This window comes from Sciurus vulgaris, assembly GCF_902686455.1.
Source record: "Sciurus vulgaris genome assembly, chromosome: 3".
Lineage (NCBI taxonomy): Eukaryota > Metazoa > Chordata > Mammalia > Rodentia > Sciuridae > Sciurus > Sciurus vulgaris.
Window position 1 is genome coordinate 5,471,288 of NC_136463.1, and position 17,537 is coordinate 5,488,824.

The window sequence follows — 17,537 nt, forward strand, 5'->3', positions numbered from 1 at the left end:
TAAAAATGTTCCTTGTGCCAGTTTCATGGGGCGAATGTTCCCCAGCTGCCCCATTCGGGTCCAGAGCCAAGCCCGGGCTGGCGCGCGCGGTGCCTGGGGGCCTGCCTGCCAGCGCGGCCTCCACGCCGGTGGAGGAGTTGGTTCACCGGGCTCTGAGGCCGGGCTGGGGCCTCGCCGCTGGGCCTGCGCCTGCATGAGTGGGCCTCGCCGCGCCTCCGCCCGGCTCTTGCCCCATCGGGGCGTGCCCGGCGCACTCCCTGCGGGCGTGTGGGTGTAACAGGTCCAGGCCTCGGTGGGAGTCGGCCCTGGCGCCCCGCCCCCTGGGCCGAGCCGGTCCTCCCAGACTGGTTGTGCGAACCGGCCGCGGTCCGCGGCGGGGCATGCGCGGCGGCAGGGCAGGGCGCGGCGGCTCACCTGCCGGGAGGGGCCTCCCAGAAACTGCCTTCCCCGGCGGGCCCGCCTCGCCACAGCCCGGCCAGAAGCCAGCCAGGACGCGCGCTGCCCGCTGCTCTCCTCCCGTGTCGGCGAGCCCAGCCTGAGCCGGCACCTGCCTTTACGACCATGTTCAAGGGGCTGAGCAAAGGCTCCCATGGGAAGTGGTCCCCCAAGGGATCCCCAGCCAAGGGGTCCCCCAAGGGTTCACCAGCCAAGGGGTCCCCCAAGGGATCCCCCAGCAAAAACAGCCGGTGAGCAGGGCGCGGGTTGGAAATGTGGGGTTGGGCGGTGCGGGTCCCCGGGTGTTCAGATCTACCTCGCGAGCAGCTTGGGATGCAGAAGTCCAGTGCTGGCATTTGGTGTCCAGAGGCCTGAGGCTTTCTCCTGCCTCAGGAGCTTCTGGCCCAAGCCCAACTCCAGCTCTCGCAGGAAGCGGCAGGCGGCCTGGGCCCCTCACATTCTCCAGGGAGGCCCGAGGAAGAGTGCTGGACAGGGGCCTGGGAAGCCGCCTCCTCTGCTGGGAGGCAGGGAGTCTGGCTGCAACCCAAGGCTATGCCCCCAATTCCCACCAAGCTGGGATGACCCTTGGGGCCTGGGTGCCGGTGAGCAGAGGACAGAGGTGAGAGGGCAGGGTATCTGCACCTAAGCCCCGGCTCTCCCCAGGGTTCTCACATGGGACCTTGAGAGTCGCTAAAGAGTTGGGGGTTCCCTTTGTGGATGTGAGGAGGGGGTGCCGTGCCTCCCTTGGGTCACCCAGCTCTCTGCAGACGGGCCTGGCTGTGTTTTTCCTGCTCACTGGCTTTAGCCCCTCTGTGGTGGAGGTGGCACCCTCCCTCCCATGTCAGGGTGCCATGACATCAAGATAAGAGCAGAGATGAAAGGCTGGGCTGAGGATGCCCATTACCGTGATTGGAATCAGGGTGCTGACACGGAGGCTGGGCATCTGGGCAGACCAGGAAAGACAGCGGTTAACGCTCTTATTGGAGTGACTTGTCCTCCCCGGGGCACCTGAGTCCAGCCCAGGGTGGAGTGTGAAGTTTCTTATGGGAACAGCCCTCCCATGAGACCAGACCTGAGGACAGGACTCTCCTGGGCAGCTCCATCCACAGTGCCCAGCTGGCTCTGGCTGCAGACCTGAAGGAGGGCTCCTCATTCCACTCGCGCAGTCTGTTCATTCAGCATGTACTTATTGAGCACCTACGGTGTGCCAGGACACTGTTGGCTCTGCGTGTGCTGCCGTAAACAAGCTGAGGGACCTGCCTTCAAAGTGCTTACACTCCAGTGCAATAAAACTGCCATGTACTGGGTGCTGACTGCACTAGGCTCTGTACTGGATGTTTCCTATGGATTCATTAACACAGTAACCCTGTGTGGAGGATATTTCTAAAACCCTGCTTTACAAGTGAGAATCTCAGGCAGAGAGACTGAATAACTTGCCCAAGGTGACACAGCAGTATAAAAATTTATAAAAGCCCAGGCTTTTTTCTTTTTTTAACAGTACTGGGAATCAAAAAACCCAGGCATTCATGACCATAGATTTCTTTCAGACTGCTGTGTCTTCACTGTCACCACCTCTCTGTCTGAGGGCCCCTGTACTTTGACCTTTGATTCAAGTCCCAGCTCAGTGAAGGCTCCCTTGTCCCCTACTACAGGATACCATGCTCATGAAGCTTGGCCCACTTGGCCTTGTCTTAGGTCTTCATGACCCTCTGACCCTCAGAGTGAGTGCAAGCATACACTAAGAGCTCTATAGAGGCTGCTGAATAAATTCATACAGCAGGAGCTCTATAGAGACTGCTGAATTAAAGCATGGAAAAGAACCCCAAGACACAGCAGCAGGGTCACCTTCTGTTTCTGATTGTGTGACCCACAGCACGTCAGGTCCCAATCATGGCTTTGAATTCCAGAGTCTGGAGAATATCTGGGTCTTCCAGCCCTGTCTTGGTCTCCTGCCCCAGCACTGTGTGGCTCCTCCAGGTGGTCGCTAAAACCTTGACTCTGGCAAATTCCCTTGGAGAGAGGGGTGGGATGGGGAGACAGGGTAGAGTGAGCGGGGTTGGAGTGGAGGACGTGCCACTGCCCCCTTTCCCCCAGCCAGCCCACGCCTCCTCCTCTGTGAGCCCAGCCAGGCTGTCTCAGGTATTTGTGGCTGAACTGGTGATTGACTTGCTCCCTGGCCCACCCATCCACCAACCTGGCAGGCAACTGGGTACAGTTGGGACCTCACTGCCAGGCCAGCTGGCAGAAGCTGGTCCACCTGCTCCACAGCACCACACCCCTGGGACTTTTCACTTTCTGAACCCTCATGTGGAGAACTGTGCCCTCACCCTGGCCCCAGGGCTATCTCAGAGTCCCCCTAGGCAAGGACTCCTGCCTCCAGGGTAGACAGCCTGGCTATGGAAGGGTAGGGGACCCTATCTGGCAGGGCACAGAGGAACCTTTCCCCATGCTGCCCTCTGCCTTCCATCCACCAGGGCTGCCACTCAGGAACTGGCCCTGCTCATCTCCCGCATGCAAGCAAATGCTGACCAGGTGGAGAGGGACATCCTGGAGACTCAAAAGAGGCTGCAGCAGGTGAGGCCCATGCAGTAGCCAGCATCCTGCATGGCAGCCCCTGGAACAGACACCTAGCCCTTCACTGCCTGCCCCCCAGACACTGCAGGAGACATGCTCGGCCTTCTTCTCTTCTGTGTTCCCAACTTTGGGGACGAACAGGAGGGCACAAGACTTCCCTCATGTCTTTGCCACCTGGGCCAATGTAGCTGCGTCTCAGAGCTGAGGCTCAAGCTGGCAATGACAGGTCAGCAAGGACACACAGGGAGGACATGGGGCTCTGGGCCCTGGTAAGCCTTTGTTTCCTGCTCCCAGGACCGGCTGAGGAATGAGCAGAACGAGGCCCTGCAGCACCAGCAGGAGACCGGTCGCAACCTGAAGGAAGCAGAGGTGCTGCTCAAAGACCTCTTCCTGGATGTGGACAAGGCCTGGAGGCTCAAGCACCCACAGGCTGAGGAGATGGAGAAGGAGTGAGTGGGGCTTGGGATGGAGGCACGGGTCCTGGGGAAGGCCCTGCCTGGCCCAGCTGACCTGCTGGCTGATCCTTGGCAGCATCAAGCAACTGCACGAGCGTGTGGCCCAGGAGTGTGCCGAGTACCGCGCCCTGTACGAGCAGATGGTGCTGCCTGCTGACGTGGGGCCCAGGGTCGACTGGGCACGTGTACTGGAGCAGAAGCAGGTCAGGGGCACCCCATGTTTGGGACATCCTTGGAGAACTCAAAATTGTATCTTGGCTCAATCAGAGAGCAAAACAGAATGGCACTTATCCTGGGCCTGGCCTTGGACCTGGGGACAGCTCAGGGTCTAGGAGGAGCCAGCGGAGCAGACAGTGCAGCCAGGGTTGTCTTCCCGCAGGAGAAAGCGCACGGGAGGTGCGAGGGCTTGGCTGGGTCAGGATAAAGCGGGGAGAACATTCCAGAAAGAAGGAACAAAGGCTCCCCCCCAGGAGTCCTGGGATGTGACGGGAGTGGGGTTTTCTGGGCAGGTGGGCACCACCAGGTCACAAGACACTCTGGTCTTCAGTTTCCAGGTGAGGAGTTGTGCTTTGAGGCTGCAGCGGGGTGTCATGATGACAAGGAAGGGACCCTAGGAAAGCACCTGAGTGAATCAGGGTGTGCTGAGGGTCTCAGAGTTTGGCTGGGGGTGTCCAAGCAGTAGGCACAGAGACTGGGACTACGAAAGAGGACAGGACAGAGTGGGGAGGCCTCAGAGGCTGAGCCTAGAACCAGGGGGGGTTCAGGGACTGTGGCCGTGGTAACACTAGAGAATGGCATGTCCCCTTGGCCACTTTTCCAGGCTGCTCACCTGGCTGTCTGCCCTCTGCCCAAATGACCATATTTCCCAATAAGGATGCAGGGGGAGCGGAGGTGCTGTGTGAGCTTCTCTGGACTCCCCCACCACAGGGCCTTGCTGGTGGGAGTAAGCCTCCAGCACTGAGTGGCTGCCTCTTCTGCAGAAGCAGGTCTGCGAGGGCCAGTACGGGCCAGGCATGGGGGAGCTGGAGCAGCAGGTTGCAGAGCACAACATCCTACAGAGGGAGATCGAGGCCTACGGGCAGCAGCTACGGACCCTGGTGGGGCCGGTGGGTGAGCTGCGCCAGGTGGCAGTCCCAGTCCAGCCCCAGCCCCACTTTCTCCCACCAGAGCAGGGCGAGATCTGCCGGCCCTCTGGGGAGATGGGGAGGAGGGGTGGCTGGCCTGGATGGAGGGTACCACCTACTGCACATGCCTCTCATTGGCCCTGTGTTTCTCTCCCTGGTTGAGGCAGGACGCAGCCACCATCCGGAACCAATACCGGGACCTACTGGTGAGCAGAAGGAAGGGCCAGGTTCTGGTTGCAGGGGTGAGCAGGGGCTGGCCGCCTGAACCCTTAATAGGGCCAGTGTTTGGGGGCTCCTGATGGCTTCCCTTGCTACCCTCTTTCTCTCCCTGTTGCTGCCAATGGTCCTGAGCACAGAAGGCAGCCTCGTGGCGCGGGCAGAACCTGGGCAGCCTGTACACGCACCTGCAGGGCTGCACGAGGCAGCTGAGCGCCCTGGCGGAGCAGCAGCGCTGCATCCTGCAGCAGGACTGGAGCGACCTCATGGCGGACCCGGCTGGAGTGCGACGGGAGTACGAGGTCGGCAGGGAGAGGCCAGGGCGGTGAGGGTGGCCGGGGTCGACCTGGTGCTCACCGCCGCTACGACCCCGCCTGCCCCCAGCACTTCAAGCAACACAAGCTGCTGGACCAGGAGCAGAGCGTGAACCAGCTGGAGGACGACGGCGAGCGCATGGTGGGGCTCGGGCACCCGGCGGTGGGGCCCATCCAGGTGAGGAGGCCTCGCCCACGGCCCGGTGCTGCCCCAATCAGCGGATGGAGGCCTGGGGTGGGCGGGGTCTGAGCACTGGTGCTGCGGTCTGCAGGTCCACCAGGAGGCTCTGAAGATGGAGTGGCAGAACTTCTTGAACCTGTGCATCTGCCAGGAGAGCCAGCTGCAGCGTGTGGAAGACTACCGCAAGGTGAGTCTGCAGCCAGGGCGCCCCGGCCGGCGGCCACTGGTCACCGTGTGAGGTGCACAGGTGACTGGAGGGCACCCAGGACACCTGCCATCCTGAGAGGACGGGCGCCTCTAAAAAGATCTGTGTCGTGCCTAGGTCACAGAGGGGAAATAATGTCCTTCCTAACAGGGTAATATTGCTGGGGTGTGGGGGTGTGGGGGGTGTCAAAATTGGTTTTTAAAGGTGAGAAATAGTTGAACTCTTTCTAAGCCAATGTAAAAAGCCCAGATCTACATAGGGCGCATATACAGACTTGCAGCATATCTGAGGCATTAAAATTTCAGGGATAGTGGGAGAATTTAAAAAATGTCTAGGGGTTGGGGATTTAGCTCAGTGGCAGAGCGTTTGCCTAGCACGTGCAGGTCCCTGAGTTGCGTCCTTGGCCCTGGGGGAAGAAAAAAATGATTGAAAGAGCCTTTACAGGGATGATAATGGAAAAGGGCTGAGACACTGATAATAGACCACCAAGATTTTCTTTGTTATTATAATTTCTACCCAAAATGTCTCACACACTTGTGTGTGTGTGTGTGGGGGGGGGCGGGTGCTGGAGTAGAACCCAGGGCCTCAAGCTTGCTAAGCAAGCACTCTACCTCGGAGCTACATCCCCAACCCTTTTTATGCACCTTAAAAAAAAAAAGTCTAAAGAATAGGATTTATTCAAGTGATAAGGAAAAAGACAGAGCTCCTACAGAGTGAGAGGGGACCCAGTATGAGTTGCCCCCTTTCATGTACTTTTTTTTTGGTGGGTAAGGTACCAGGGATTGAGCTCAGGGGCACTCCATCACAACCACACCCCAAACCCTATTTTGTATCGTATTTAGAGACAGGGTCTCACTGAGTTGCTTAGTGCCTTGTTTTTGCTGAGGCTGGCTTTGAACTTGAGAGCCTCCTGCCTCAGCCTCCCAAGCTGCTGGGATGACAGGGTACACCATCATGCCTGGCTTTCATGTACCTTTGACAGAGACAACCCCAAGGAATTTTCTTGTTTTCTTTGTGTTGAAAGGTCCCTATATAACTACAATACCAACATGACAATACCCATTTACAGTAATTCATGGTGTCACCTAACCATGGATGTTCTGTTAAGCACATTCCAGCTTCTTCTCTGAGGCAGTGACAAGCCCAGTCCAAACACCCCATTCCAGCCAGAAGGACCACAGAGGGTGGCAGGTGAGGAGACCCTTACCTGTGCAGGAAACACAAAAACCAAGTGTTTTATGACATGCTTAAAACATTAAATTCAGTGAACAAAATATGCCCATTTGCACACTTTCCAGTTCCCAAAGTCCCCTGCTGGGTGTGGTGCTACACGTTTATAATAAGCAATTTGGATTTGCATGGCTTCTGCAGGAGGATGGAAAGTTCAAGGCCAGCCTGGGCCACTTAGTAAGACCCTCTCTCAAAATAAAAAGGACTGGAGATGTAGTTCAGTGTTAGAGTGCCCCGGTGTTCAATCCCCAGTACCAAAAATAATAATAATATAAAAGTAAGTAAAAAGCTTCCATTGCCTGGGTAGATGGAGCTGGGTTTGGGGTTGAGGGGCAGTTGGGGATTGGTCTGATTTGTTTAGCTGGTTTGAGAGTAGCTGGTCTGGGTTTAGCCTGGTTTTCTTTTAGACTTGTTATACTGAGATGGTTTGCAGGGTCAGTGGGCAGCCAGTTGCCCCTGGCTCTGGCCTTGACAACTCAGTGGCCTCAGTTCCAGGAAGAGGCCGACTCAGTCAGCCAGACCCTGGTGAAGCTCAACTCCAACTTGGACACCAAGTACAGCCCTGCCTTGGGCCCCTCTGGTTCCCCCATAGAGCTGCTGCGACAGCTGGAGGTGAGACAGCCCCACCAGGCCATAGCCTCCTACTCTGCGAATTGTCCCACTTGTCTTTTTGGAACCTATTCCTCCCCATCCAGGTCCCTAGTTCTGCCCCAAACCCTGGAAAAGCTCTGAGGCCTCTCCAGCCTCCACTCTGGAGGCCTGGGCAGCCTAGTTCTTCCCCCAACCTGAGCCCCTGGGGAGGGGCTCCTTTTACTCCACTGTCTTAGAACCCCTCCAGGACAAGGCTGGGCCCTGGCCCTCTTGCGCGTAAGTATGGGGTAGGTGGCCTCCAGTGCAATCTGGCTTGGGCCCCTGGCAGGCAGAAGAGAAGCAGCTGGCCATTGCTGAGAGGGCCATTGGGGACCTGCAGCAGCAGAGCCAGGAGGTAGCCCCTCTGCCGAAGCGCAGGACCCCACCCCAGCAGCCCCTACACGTGGACAGCATCTGCGACTGGGACTCAGGAGAAGTACAAGCCCTGCCCGCCCTGCCCTGTCCGGCCTCATCCCCTGTCCCCACCCCTGGTCCAGCCCCAGCTGACTTTTGCCTCTGCTCCACCCACCCCACCCTGCCCCTCCCTCTGCATCACTCCTTCCCTGACCCAGGCTCCCAAGCCCTGCCCACCTCTAATCTGACTCTGTCCCGCCCCAGCCTCTCCTCCTGTTCTAGCTCTTCTCCCTCCCCGTCCTTGGCCCTACCTATTTTGTCTTTGTCTCTCTCCAGCCCTTGTGTCTGAGTTTGCATGAGCCCCTCCCAACCTGTCCCCCCAGGTGCAGCTACTTCGGGGAGAGAGGTACATGCTGATGGACAACACTGACCCATACACCTGGGTCGTGCAGGGCCCAGGTGGGGAGACCAAGAGTGCCCCAGCCTCCTGCTTCTACATCCCAGCACCAGACCCTGAGGCTGTGGCCAAGGCCTCCAGGTGGGTCTGCCTGGGGAGGGATACTTGGGAGCAGGAGGCCCAGACCAGGCCCTGTGGTTCCCAAGGTCGTTGCCCACAGACCCCCTGCCCAAATGTGCCTTCCCCTGCAACACCGAATGCCGGGGCTGGGGAAGGAGAGAGGAGGAACGTTGTTTTCATTTTCTGATCTCCTCTTCCTTCCAGTCTGGCTTCAGAGCTTCAGGCCCTGAAGCAGAAGCTGACCACAGTCCAGAGCAGCCTGAAGGCCAGTGCTGAGGAGCCATTAGGGCCTGGCCAGCAGGGTACTAGGGGCTGGCAGGGGAGAGGGGTTGTTGGGAAAGGGAATGTGAATTCCTACTTCGGTCACTTCTGGAGAAGGGACTGTGATGTGTAGGGGGTGACCCTGCTCTAGGGACTCCATCTCGTATCTGTCACATTTTTGGGGCTGTCCCTTCCTTAGGCCCTGCCCAGACACTCCATGGACACCCAGGGAGGTCCTCTTTACAGGCAGAGACCTCAGGCCCTGGACTCTCACCAGTACCTCTGCCCACAGCTCCACAGGCCCAGAAGCTCCTGACCCAGATGACCCAGCTGGATAAGAACCTGGGGCAGATAGAGAAGCAGGTGCTGGTGTGGGCCCGAACCCCGCTGAACCGCAGTGCTCCGCTGGAGGACCTGGAGGGCCGTATTCAAAGCCACAAGGTTGGTGAGCAGCCAGCAGGGCTGCTGGGACCAGAAGTAGCCCTGCCTTGGAGCGCACACTTGCTCGGGAGAGAAAGGGCGAGTGCAGAACAGCTACTGGGGCCCAAGGTGGGAGAGGAAAGTGCAGAATCCAGGTTCCCATCCTGGCTCCTCCACCGGTGAGCTCTGCCACCGAGGGCAAGTCACTTAACCTCTTTGGGTCTTCGTTTTCTCGTCCCTGGAACAAGCTGCCCACTTCATCTGGTCGTCCTGAGGATGAAGCGTAGTAATGCCCAGGAAGTTTCTAGCAGCGGCCCTCCCCCTGGGAGGTCCTCTGCCAAAGGTCCTGAGAGCCCCAAGGAAGCCTGGGCATCTTAGCAGGGCTGTTTCTCCTGGTGAGACGGCAGCCCTGAGTAAACATAATTACCGGAGAAGACCGTGTTCTCTGCTGGTGATCTCAACACCCCGAAAGTGCCTCTAGTGGAAGCTGCCCCTCCCCATGCCCAAGGGCCGAGATCTGGTTATCCATCCAAACCGGTTTCTGTTCAAATATATTGTACCGTTTGTGTTTGGTTTAAAAAATGTGAACCATGCTGTTCAAGTCGTTGTGCAACCTGTTGTTTCCCTTCGATCACATAGTGTGGGTGTTTGGAGGCTGCAGTTCAGCTGGGCAGAGGGCAGGAGGGGCAGGAAGGGCTTCCCGAGCTGGGAGGCATGGGGCTCAGTGCTGCAGGTTGGGCTGGAGAGGCCACTCTGGGACTGAGAAATGTGAGCCAGTGTCCAATAGGGTGTGTCACGGGTGGGGCACCTACAGAATGGCAGAGGGCTCACTGGTTGCCCCAGGCACGGCTGTCCTCAATGTTTCCGATAGCGGAAGTTGTCACCAAAATAGATCCTTGAGTTCTGAAGTCATAGCACCTGCCACTTCAGCAGTGTTGGGGGCCATAAGAAGCTCAGTTGGACTGGACGGCCTGAGTGCCTGGCTCAGAGTCAGTGCTAAGCCACGATTTACAGAGCAGTTGAGTATTAACTGGTGACCCCAAGTGGACAGAGCCAGATCTTGGCAGCCTGATCCTGGAGCAATAGGGTGAGGACCTGAATATTCTGTGAGCAGGACAGAGACATGAAGACCATAAGATGCCACTGTGTCCTTGCTCTTGCTGTGGAGTGCCCAGTACACAAGATCTCACTTCCTCCTCCTGTCAATCATTTGAATGTCAGAGGTTGGCCTGCCATCAGCCATCCCCAAGGGGACTAGTGGGGCCCACCTGAGCCCAGATTTCTACCCACCACACTCTCCTACCCACCTGGGCACAGAGATGGCTGAGCCCACCCTCCCCTCCAGGACACGGCACAGCGCCTGCAGGATCTGGGAGCCAAGAAGGAGGCCACCCAGAAGGAATGTGAGGCCCTTCTGTCTGAACAGCCTGTGGGCCCAGCTGCCCTGCAGCTGCCTGTGGTCCTCAACAACGTCAAGAACAAGTACAGTGATGTGCAGGCCCTATGCACCCTCTACGGGGAGAAGTGAGTGCTTGGGGACCATGTTGCATGGGGGGGGCGACAGGGTGTGGCTGAGGAGTCACCTGACCCTCTCCTCCTGCGGCAGAGCGGAGGCTGCCCTGGGTCTGGAGCGGCAGATCCAGGATGCAGACAGGATCATCCGAGGCTTCGAGTCCATCCTGGTGCAGGAGGGCCCCATCCCCGATGGGCCTGGGGCTCTGCAGGAGAGGGTCAGCGAGCTGCAGGTAGGGGCTGACGGGCAGCTCCCTGGCAGGAGAGGGGGCTTTCAGAGGTCAGTGAAAGTGAGTGTGGCATCTCACGGATCCTTGAGGGTCTGTGGTGTGTGTCCCCCTCCTACAGCGTCAGAGGAGGGAGCTGCTGGAGCAGCAGGCCTGTGTGCTGGGCATGCACCGCCAGCTGAAGACCACTGAGCATGCGTGCAGTGCACTGCAGAACCACTTCCAGGAGTTCTGCCAAGACCTGCCCCGCCAGCAGCGCCAGGTGCGGGCCCTCACTGACCGCTACTATGCTGTGGGGGACCAGATGGATCTGCGGTGAGTGGCTAGGTCCTCAGGGTGCATGTGTGACACGTCCCCATGATACGCAGGTCAGGGCGGAACCCAGGCACAGCTGTGTGAGCTTGGGTCAGTGACTTCACCTCTCTGAGGCTGTTCCCTCATCTTTAAAATTGAACGATAACAGTACTTAACCCTTTGAGTGGTACCAGGCAGAGACTGTCCATTCCATCTCTGAATTCCCAGCCCCAGCACACAGGCAGAGAGTAGGGGATCTGCCTGGCAGCTCACTCACCGCTAACCTGTCCCAGGGAGGCACACCCAGAAACCTCCCCAGAGGACAACTCTCACCTCTGCCCTGGACCTTGAACTGCAGGGAGAAGACGTTGCAGGACGCCAGCCTCACCTACCAGCAGTTCAAGAACTGCAGAGACAACCTGAGCTCCTGGCTGGATCACCTGCCCCACAACCAGGTGTGGCCCAGTGACGGGCCGAGCAAGATCACCTACAAGCTGCAAGCACAGAAGGTGGGGCTGGGCTGCTGTGGGTGTCCTGCCCAGAGCTAGTGTCTCAAGCCACCTCCACCTCCCTGGCCACAGGGACAGCTGCCTGGGCATGTGTTGCCCCCTAGTGGCCACAGATCAAAAGCACACCAAGGCCTCAAATTTGAGACGGAAGCCTTAGCTCTCCCCCAACCCCACCTGTAGTGCCCCACACGTTTAGCCCATCTCTGTCCAGGGGGTCAGTGGGCAATGGATCAGGGGTGGAGGGGGCAACTCAGTCTTGGGGAAAGCTGGTGCACCCCACGTTAGAGTGCCTTGGGAGCCCCCTGGTGGACATTCATAGGGGTCTGGACAAGCAGTGCAGAGGGAAGCAGTTTCTAAGCTGAGACCTGAGGAATCAGTAGGGGAGCCAGGTGGGGCGGGAAAAATGTCCCTCACAGGCCACAATGCGCAGGGGAAAGGAGGGGGCTCATGGGCAGAGGAAGAGCAGACCATCCAGCCCTTTCCAGGCATGAGAAGAGGCTGGATGCTACGGGGCAGCATTGGGAGGCCCAGGCAGGGGCACCCTCAGATGGGCGCTTGTGGGATGGCTGTGGCGACAGATGAAGAATGACCAAGGGGGTGGGAATGACGGCTGAGGGCCAGGGGCCGGGCAGAAGTCCAGGCGAGAGAGGGTGGACAATGTAGTTGAATTGTTGGGGTCAGAGCATCAGTATCTTTGTTTTTAAGTCCCTGGGTAAATAAAAGTGAGCAGCCAGGGTTAAGAGTGATTGTGGGGCCCGGGGTTGTGGCTCAGAAGTGGACGCTAGCCTGGCACCAGGAGGCACTGGGTTCGAGTCTCAGCACCACATATAAATAAAGGAATAAAATAAAGGTCCTTCGACATCTAAAAAAATGTTAAAAGATGATCGAGGCAGAGCAATGCCTCTCAAAGGGTGGTCTCTAGGCCTGTGGCAGCAGTGTCACCCGGAAGCCTGTCTGAAATGCACCTTCTCAGGTACACCCTGAGCTGCTGAGTAACCGGCACGCAGGCCAGCAGAGGTGTGGTTTAACTCTGCTGCACACCGAAGCCACACAGCTGGAGCCACTGAGCCCAGCAGAATTCTGAGGGGCACCAGGCAGGAGAAGGAGAGTCTGCCCAGGAGAGGAAGGAGGAAGGTCAGAGAGAATAGTGTCAAGCAAAGGAGGGACTTCTCAGGTCTCCCAGCAGCCCCTCCTGTCCTCTCCCCCCCTGGCTGCACTGACGGCCTGTGGCCCTGGTGGCCCAGGCTGGTGGAGACGCAGGTGAGAGAGTTTCCTAGCCTCCCTGACTCTCACTGCCTCCCTGGCAGAGGCTGATGCAGGAGATCCAGGGCCGGGAGCGGGATAGAGCCACAGTAGCCCGCCTTTCCCAGGACTTGCAGGCAGCTCTCCAGGTACGCACTTCAGCTCATCCCTTATTACCCACCTGCCTCCCTCCCTCGTCCCATGCCCAGCCTCCCCACTGACTTTCCTCCCTGCTCAGGACTATGAGCTGCAGGCAGACACCTACCATTGCTCCCTGGAGCCCACCCTGGCAGGGTCCGCCCCCAAGAGACCCAGGATGGCCCCCCTGCAGAAAAGCATCCAGGCCCAGGTGAGACGGGACTCAGCGGGTTCCCTAGCACAGCTGCACAGCCTCTGAGGCAGGAGCTGACGGCCGCCCCCTTTGCTCTCTCCAGGAGAAGAGCCTTGCCAAGGCCTACACTGAGGTCGCAGCTGCACACCAGCAGCAGCTGCACCAGCTGGAGTTTGCCAGAAAGGTGCTAGAGAAGGTACAGAAATGAGGTCCACTCTGTTCTCACAGTAGATCCGGCTGTCTTCCTTTCCTCCTGCCCTGCCGCCTGCAGCCCTTGAGCAGCTCTAACAGGCTGGTATCCTTTCCTGTCAGGCCTTGCAGATGTCCTTTAATGCAATGACAGCTTAGCCACTGGGCAGTCCTCTGGTAGGGACAGGACTTCTGACCCCAGAGAGCAGAGAAAATCCTTATTGACTCTTCATCTTTGGACCCAGACACAATGGCAATAGGCCACCTGGGTCTCCATCCCTGGCTCCTGGTGGCTTGCTAGTCTTCTGCTTCCTGAGCTATCCGCCAGCATCCTACTAGAGGAGGAAGGGCTTACTTCTGAGAGCCTGAGGGGAGAGGCAGGGGAAAGATTCAGAAAGGAGCACAGTCCTGTTTGCACCATTCAGTGCACACCTGGCCTGAGTCTGCTTGCTTCCTAACGTCATGGCATTGACTGGCTCTCAAAATCCTGTATCCAGCCATCTCAGGTCTTCAGCTCCACTTCTCAGGATCTAAAAGAAATCTCAGGAAGTGTGTGTGTGGGGGTGTCTCTGATCTCAAGGATGGGGTAAAGAAAAATAGGGCTCCTGTCTCCCCCTGGCCCACTATTCTCCCTTCTTCCTCTCGCTTTGCAGAAGGAGCTCAGTGAGGACATCCAGGTGACAGCTGATGTGCAGCAAGGGTCTGAGTGTCCAGCCCAAGCAGGGAGGGAGGCAGAGGCCCTGAAGTCCCAGCTGGAGGAGGAGAGAAAACGGGTGGCCCAGGTGCAGCATGAGCTGGAGGAGCAGAGGCAGCAGCTGCTGCAGCTGAAGACCCAGCGGCCTGTGGAGAGGCTGGAGGAGAAGGAAGTGGTGGAGTTCTACCGGGACCCCCAGATGGAGAGCAACCTGTCCAGGGTGAGGTCCCAGGTGGAGGAGGAGGGTAGGAGGAGGGCTGGGCTGCAGGCAAACCTGGAGGCAGTGGCCCAGAAAGTGGTCCAGCTGGAGAGCAAGAAGAGGACCATGCAGCCTCCTCACCTGCTGACCAAGGAGGTCACCAAAATCGAGAGAGACCCCAGCCTGGACAGTCAAGCAGTTCAGCTGGGCAGCGAGATCCAGCATCTGCGGGGGGAAAACACCCTCATCTCAGCCCAGCTGGAGGAACTGAAGAAGGAGCTGCTGGCCCTTGAGCAGAAGGAGGTGAATGTGAAAGAGAAGGTCGTGGTGAAAGAAGTGGTCAAAGTGGAGAAGGATCTGGAAATGGTCAAGGCAGCCCAGGCGCTGAGGCTGCAGATTAAGGATGCTGCTGCCCAGAGGAAGCGGGCACAGGAGGCTGTGGCCAAGCTACAGGCTCGCATAGAAGACCTGGAGCAAACGATCAGCTCAGTGGAGCCCAAGGTCATTGTGAAGGAGGTGAAGAAGGTAGAGCAGGATCCAGCCCTTCTCAAAGAGTCCTCCAGGCTGAGAAGCCTCCTTGAGGAGGAGAGGAACAAGAATATGATGCTGGCCAGGGAGCTGAGGGACCTGCGGGGCAAGTATAGTGTGGCAGAAAAGCAGAAGCCCAAGGTACAGCTCCAGGAGCGAGTCAATGAGATCTTCCAGGTGGACCCGGACACGGAGCAGCAGATCGCACGGCTCAGAGCTGAGCTGCAGGAGATGGCTGGCAAGAGGAGCAGCGTGGAGAAGGAGGTGGAGAGGCTGCTGCCCGACCTAGAGGTCCTACGGGCCCAGAAGCCTGCGGTCGAGTACAAGGAGGTGACCCAGGAGGTGGTGAGGCACGAGAGGAGCCCGGAAGTGCTGCGTGAGATCGACCGCCTCAAGGCTCAGCTCAACGAGCTGGTCAATGCCAGTGGGCGCTGCCAGGAGCAGCTCATCCGGCTGCGGGGGGAGCGGGACGAGTGGAAGCGGGAGCGGTCCAAGGTGGAGACCAAGATGGTGAACAAGGAGGTGGTGCGCCTCGAGAAGGACCCAGTGCTTGAGAAGGAGGCCCAGCGACTCCGCCAGGAGGTGCGGGAAGCCACCCAGAAGAGGCGGGCCACTGAGGACGTGGTCTACGAGCTGCAGAACAAATACCTGCTGCTGGAGAGGAGGCGGCCCGAGGAGAAGGTGGTGGTGCAGGAGGTGGTGGTCACCCAGAGAGACCCAACGCTGCACGAGGAGCACAGCCGGCTGAGCCGCAGCCTGGATGAGGAGGTGGGCCGGCGGCGGCAGCTGGAGCGGGAGGTGCAGCAGCTGCGCACCAGTGTGGAGGAGAAGGAGGGTCTGCTCAGCTTCCAGGAGGACCGCAGCAAGAAGCTGGCTGCTGAGAAGGAGCTGCGGCAGCTGACCCTGAGGATCCAGGAGCTGGAGAAGCGGCCTCCCGCAGTGCAGGAGAAGATCATCATGGAGGAGGTGGTTAAGCTGGAGAAGGACCCAGACCTGGAGAGGTCCACTGAAGCCCTGCGGCGGGACCTGGACCAGGAGAAGACGCAGGTGATGGAGCTGAATCGGGAGTGTAAGAGCCTGCAGGTCCAGATCGATGTCCTCCAGAAAACCAAATCACAGGAGAAGACCATTTATAAAGAAGTGATCAGGGTGGAGAAGGATCAGGTGCTGGAGGGCGAGCGGGCCCGGGTGTGGGAGATGCTCAACAGAGAGCGCGCCACCCGCCAGGGCCGGGAGGAGGAGCTGCGGCGCCTGCAGGAGCGGGTGGCTAAGGCTGAGGCACTGAGAAGGACCTGGTCCCAGGAGGAGGCCCAGCTGCAGAAGGCCCGGGACCAGGCAGGCCAGGAATGTGGGCGGCTGCAGCAGGGGCTGCGGGAGCTGGAGCGACAGAAGCAGCAGAAGGTGCTGCGACTGCAGGAGGAGGCCACGCTGCTCAGCCAGAAGACAGAGAGCGAGCGGCAGAAGGCCGCCCAGAGGGGCCAGGCACTGGCGCAGCTGGAGGCAGCCATCCTCCAAGAGAAGGACCAGATCCATGAGAAGGAGAGGACCCTTCGGGAGCTGCACACCAAGGTCACCCGGGAGGAGCTCAGCCAGGAAACCCAGACCCGGGAGACCAACCTTTCCACCAAGATCTGCATCTTGGAACCCGAGACGGGCAACGACATGTCCCCGTACGAGGCCTACAAGAGGGGCCTCATTGACCGGGGCCAGTACCTCCAGCTGCAGGAGCTGGAGTGTGACTGGGAGGAGGTCACCACCTCGGGCCCCTGTGGAGAGGAGTCTGTACTCCTGGACCGCAAGAGTGGGAAGCAGTACTCCATCGAGGCCGCCCTGCGCTGCCGCCGCATCTCCAAGGAGGAGTACCACCTGTACAAGGACGGCCGCCTCCCCATTTCCGAGTTCGCCCTGCTCGTGGCGGGGGAGACCAAGCCCTGCTCCTCACTCTCCATCGGCTCCATCATCTCCAAGTCCCCACTCGGCTCCCCAGCCCCCCAGAGCGCTGGTTTCTTCTCCCCCAGTCTCTCTCTCGGGCTCACGGATGACAGCTTTCCTATCGCTGGGGTCTACGACACCACCACAGAAAACAAATGCAGCATCAAGACGGCCGTGGCCAAGAACATGCTGGACCCCATCACTGGGCAGAAGCTGCTGGAGGCCCAGGCGGCCACCGGGGGCATCGTGGATCTCCTCAGCCGTGAGCGCTACTCTGTGCACAAGGCCGTGGAGAGGGGGCTGATCGAGAACACCTCCACGCAGCGGCTGCTCAACGCCCAGAAGGCCTTCACTGGCATCGAGGACCCCGTCACCAAGAAGAGGCTGTCGGTGGGCGAGGCCATCCAGAAGGGCTGGGTGCCCCGGGAAAGTGTGCTTCCGCACCTGCAGGTACAACACCTGACCGGCGGGCTCATCGACCCCAAGAGGACAGGCCGCATCCCCGTCGCACAGGCTGTGGCCTCTGGGATGATCAGTGAAGACCTGGCCCAGCTCCTGCTGGACGAGTCCAGCTATGAGAAGGACTTGACAGACCCCCTCTCCAAGGAACGGATGAGCTACAGGGAGGCCATGGGGCGCTGCCGCAAAGACCCGCTGAGCGGCCTGCTGCTGCTCCCAGCCGCGCTGGAGGGGTACCACTGCTATCGCGTGCCCTCCCCTGGCCTGCCACACTCCTGCGTGCGCTAATGCGCGCTGATGCGGCCAGCTGCCTGATTCCAGGCAGTGGCTCCTCCCCGTCCACCCACCGCACCTACTACTCAACTCGTCATGGTTCTCGTTCCCTCCCCCAGCCGCGGTGCCTGCTCCATCCTCCCCCAGACCACACTGCCTCAGCTTTCCTTCCTGCTCCCTGCCCTGCTGCTTCAATAAAGGAGTTCTCCCAGGGCGGTGTCCTGCTCACGTT

At 59.2% G+C, this 17,537-nt stretch overlaps 1 protein-coding gene across 2 annotated transcripts; it reads left to right on the plus strand.

Moving 5' to 3' along the window:
- The first annotated feature begins 518 nt into the window (after positions 1-518).
- On the plus strand, positions 519-17,518 carry EVPL (envoplakin). Of its 2 annotated transcripts, XM_079134196.1 has the most exons (22): positions 519-686; positions 2,910-3,009; positions 3,304-3,458; positions 3,541-3,667; positions 4,445-4,570; positions 4,756-4,794; positions 4,945-5,106; positions 5,189-5,296; positions 5,391-5,486; positions 7,224-7,346; positions 7,654-7,800; positions 8,102-8,256; positions 8,440-8,537; positions 8,789-8,937; positions 10,262-10,440; positions 10,523-10,661; positions 10,777-10,970; positions 11,308-11,458; positions 12,766-12,849; positions 12,939-13,049; positions 13,135-13,227; positions 13,874-17,518. In XM_079134196.1, the coding sequence occupies exons 1-22, from the start codon at positions 562-564 to the stop codon at positions 17,318-17,320; spliced, it is 6,108 nt and encodes a 2,035-aa protein (XP_078990322.1). In that variant the 5' UTR covers positions 519-561; the 3' UTR covers positions 17,321-17,518. The 2 variants fall into 2 exon arrangements, with proteins under 2 accessions (XP_078990322.1, XP_078990323.1); XM_079134197.1 differs by lacking the exon at positions 519-686 and having other exon boundaries at positions 4,445-4,574.
- Positions 17,519-17,537: the final 19 nt, after the last annotated feature.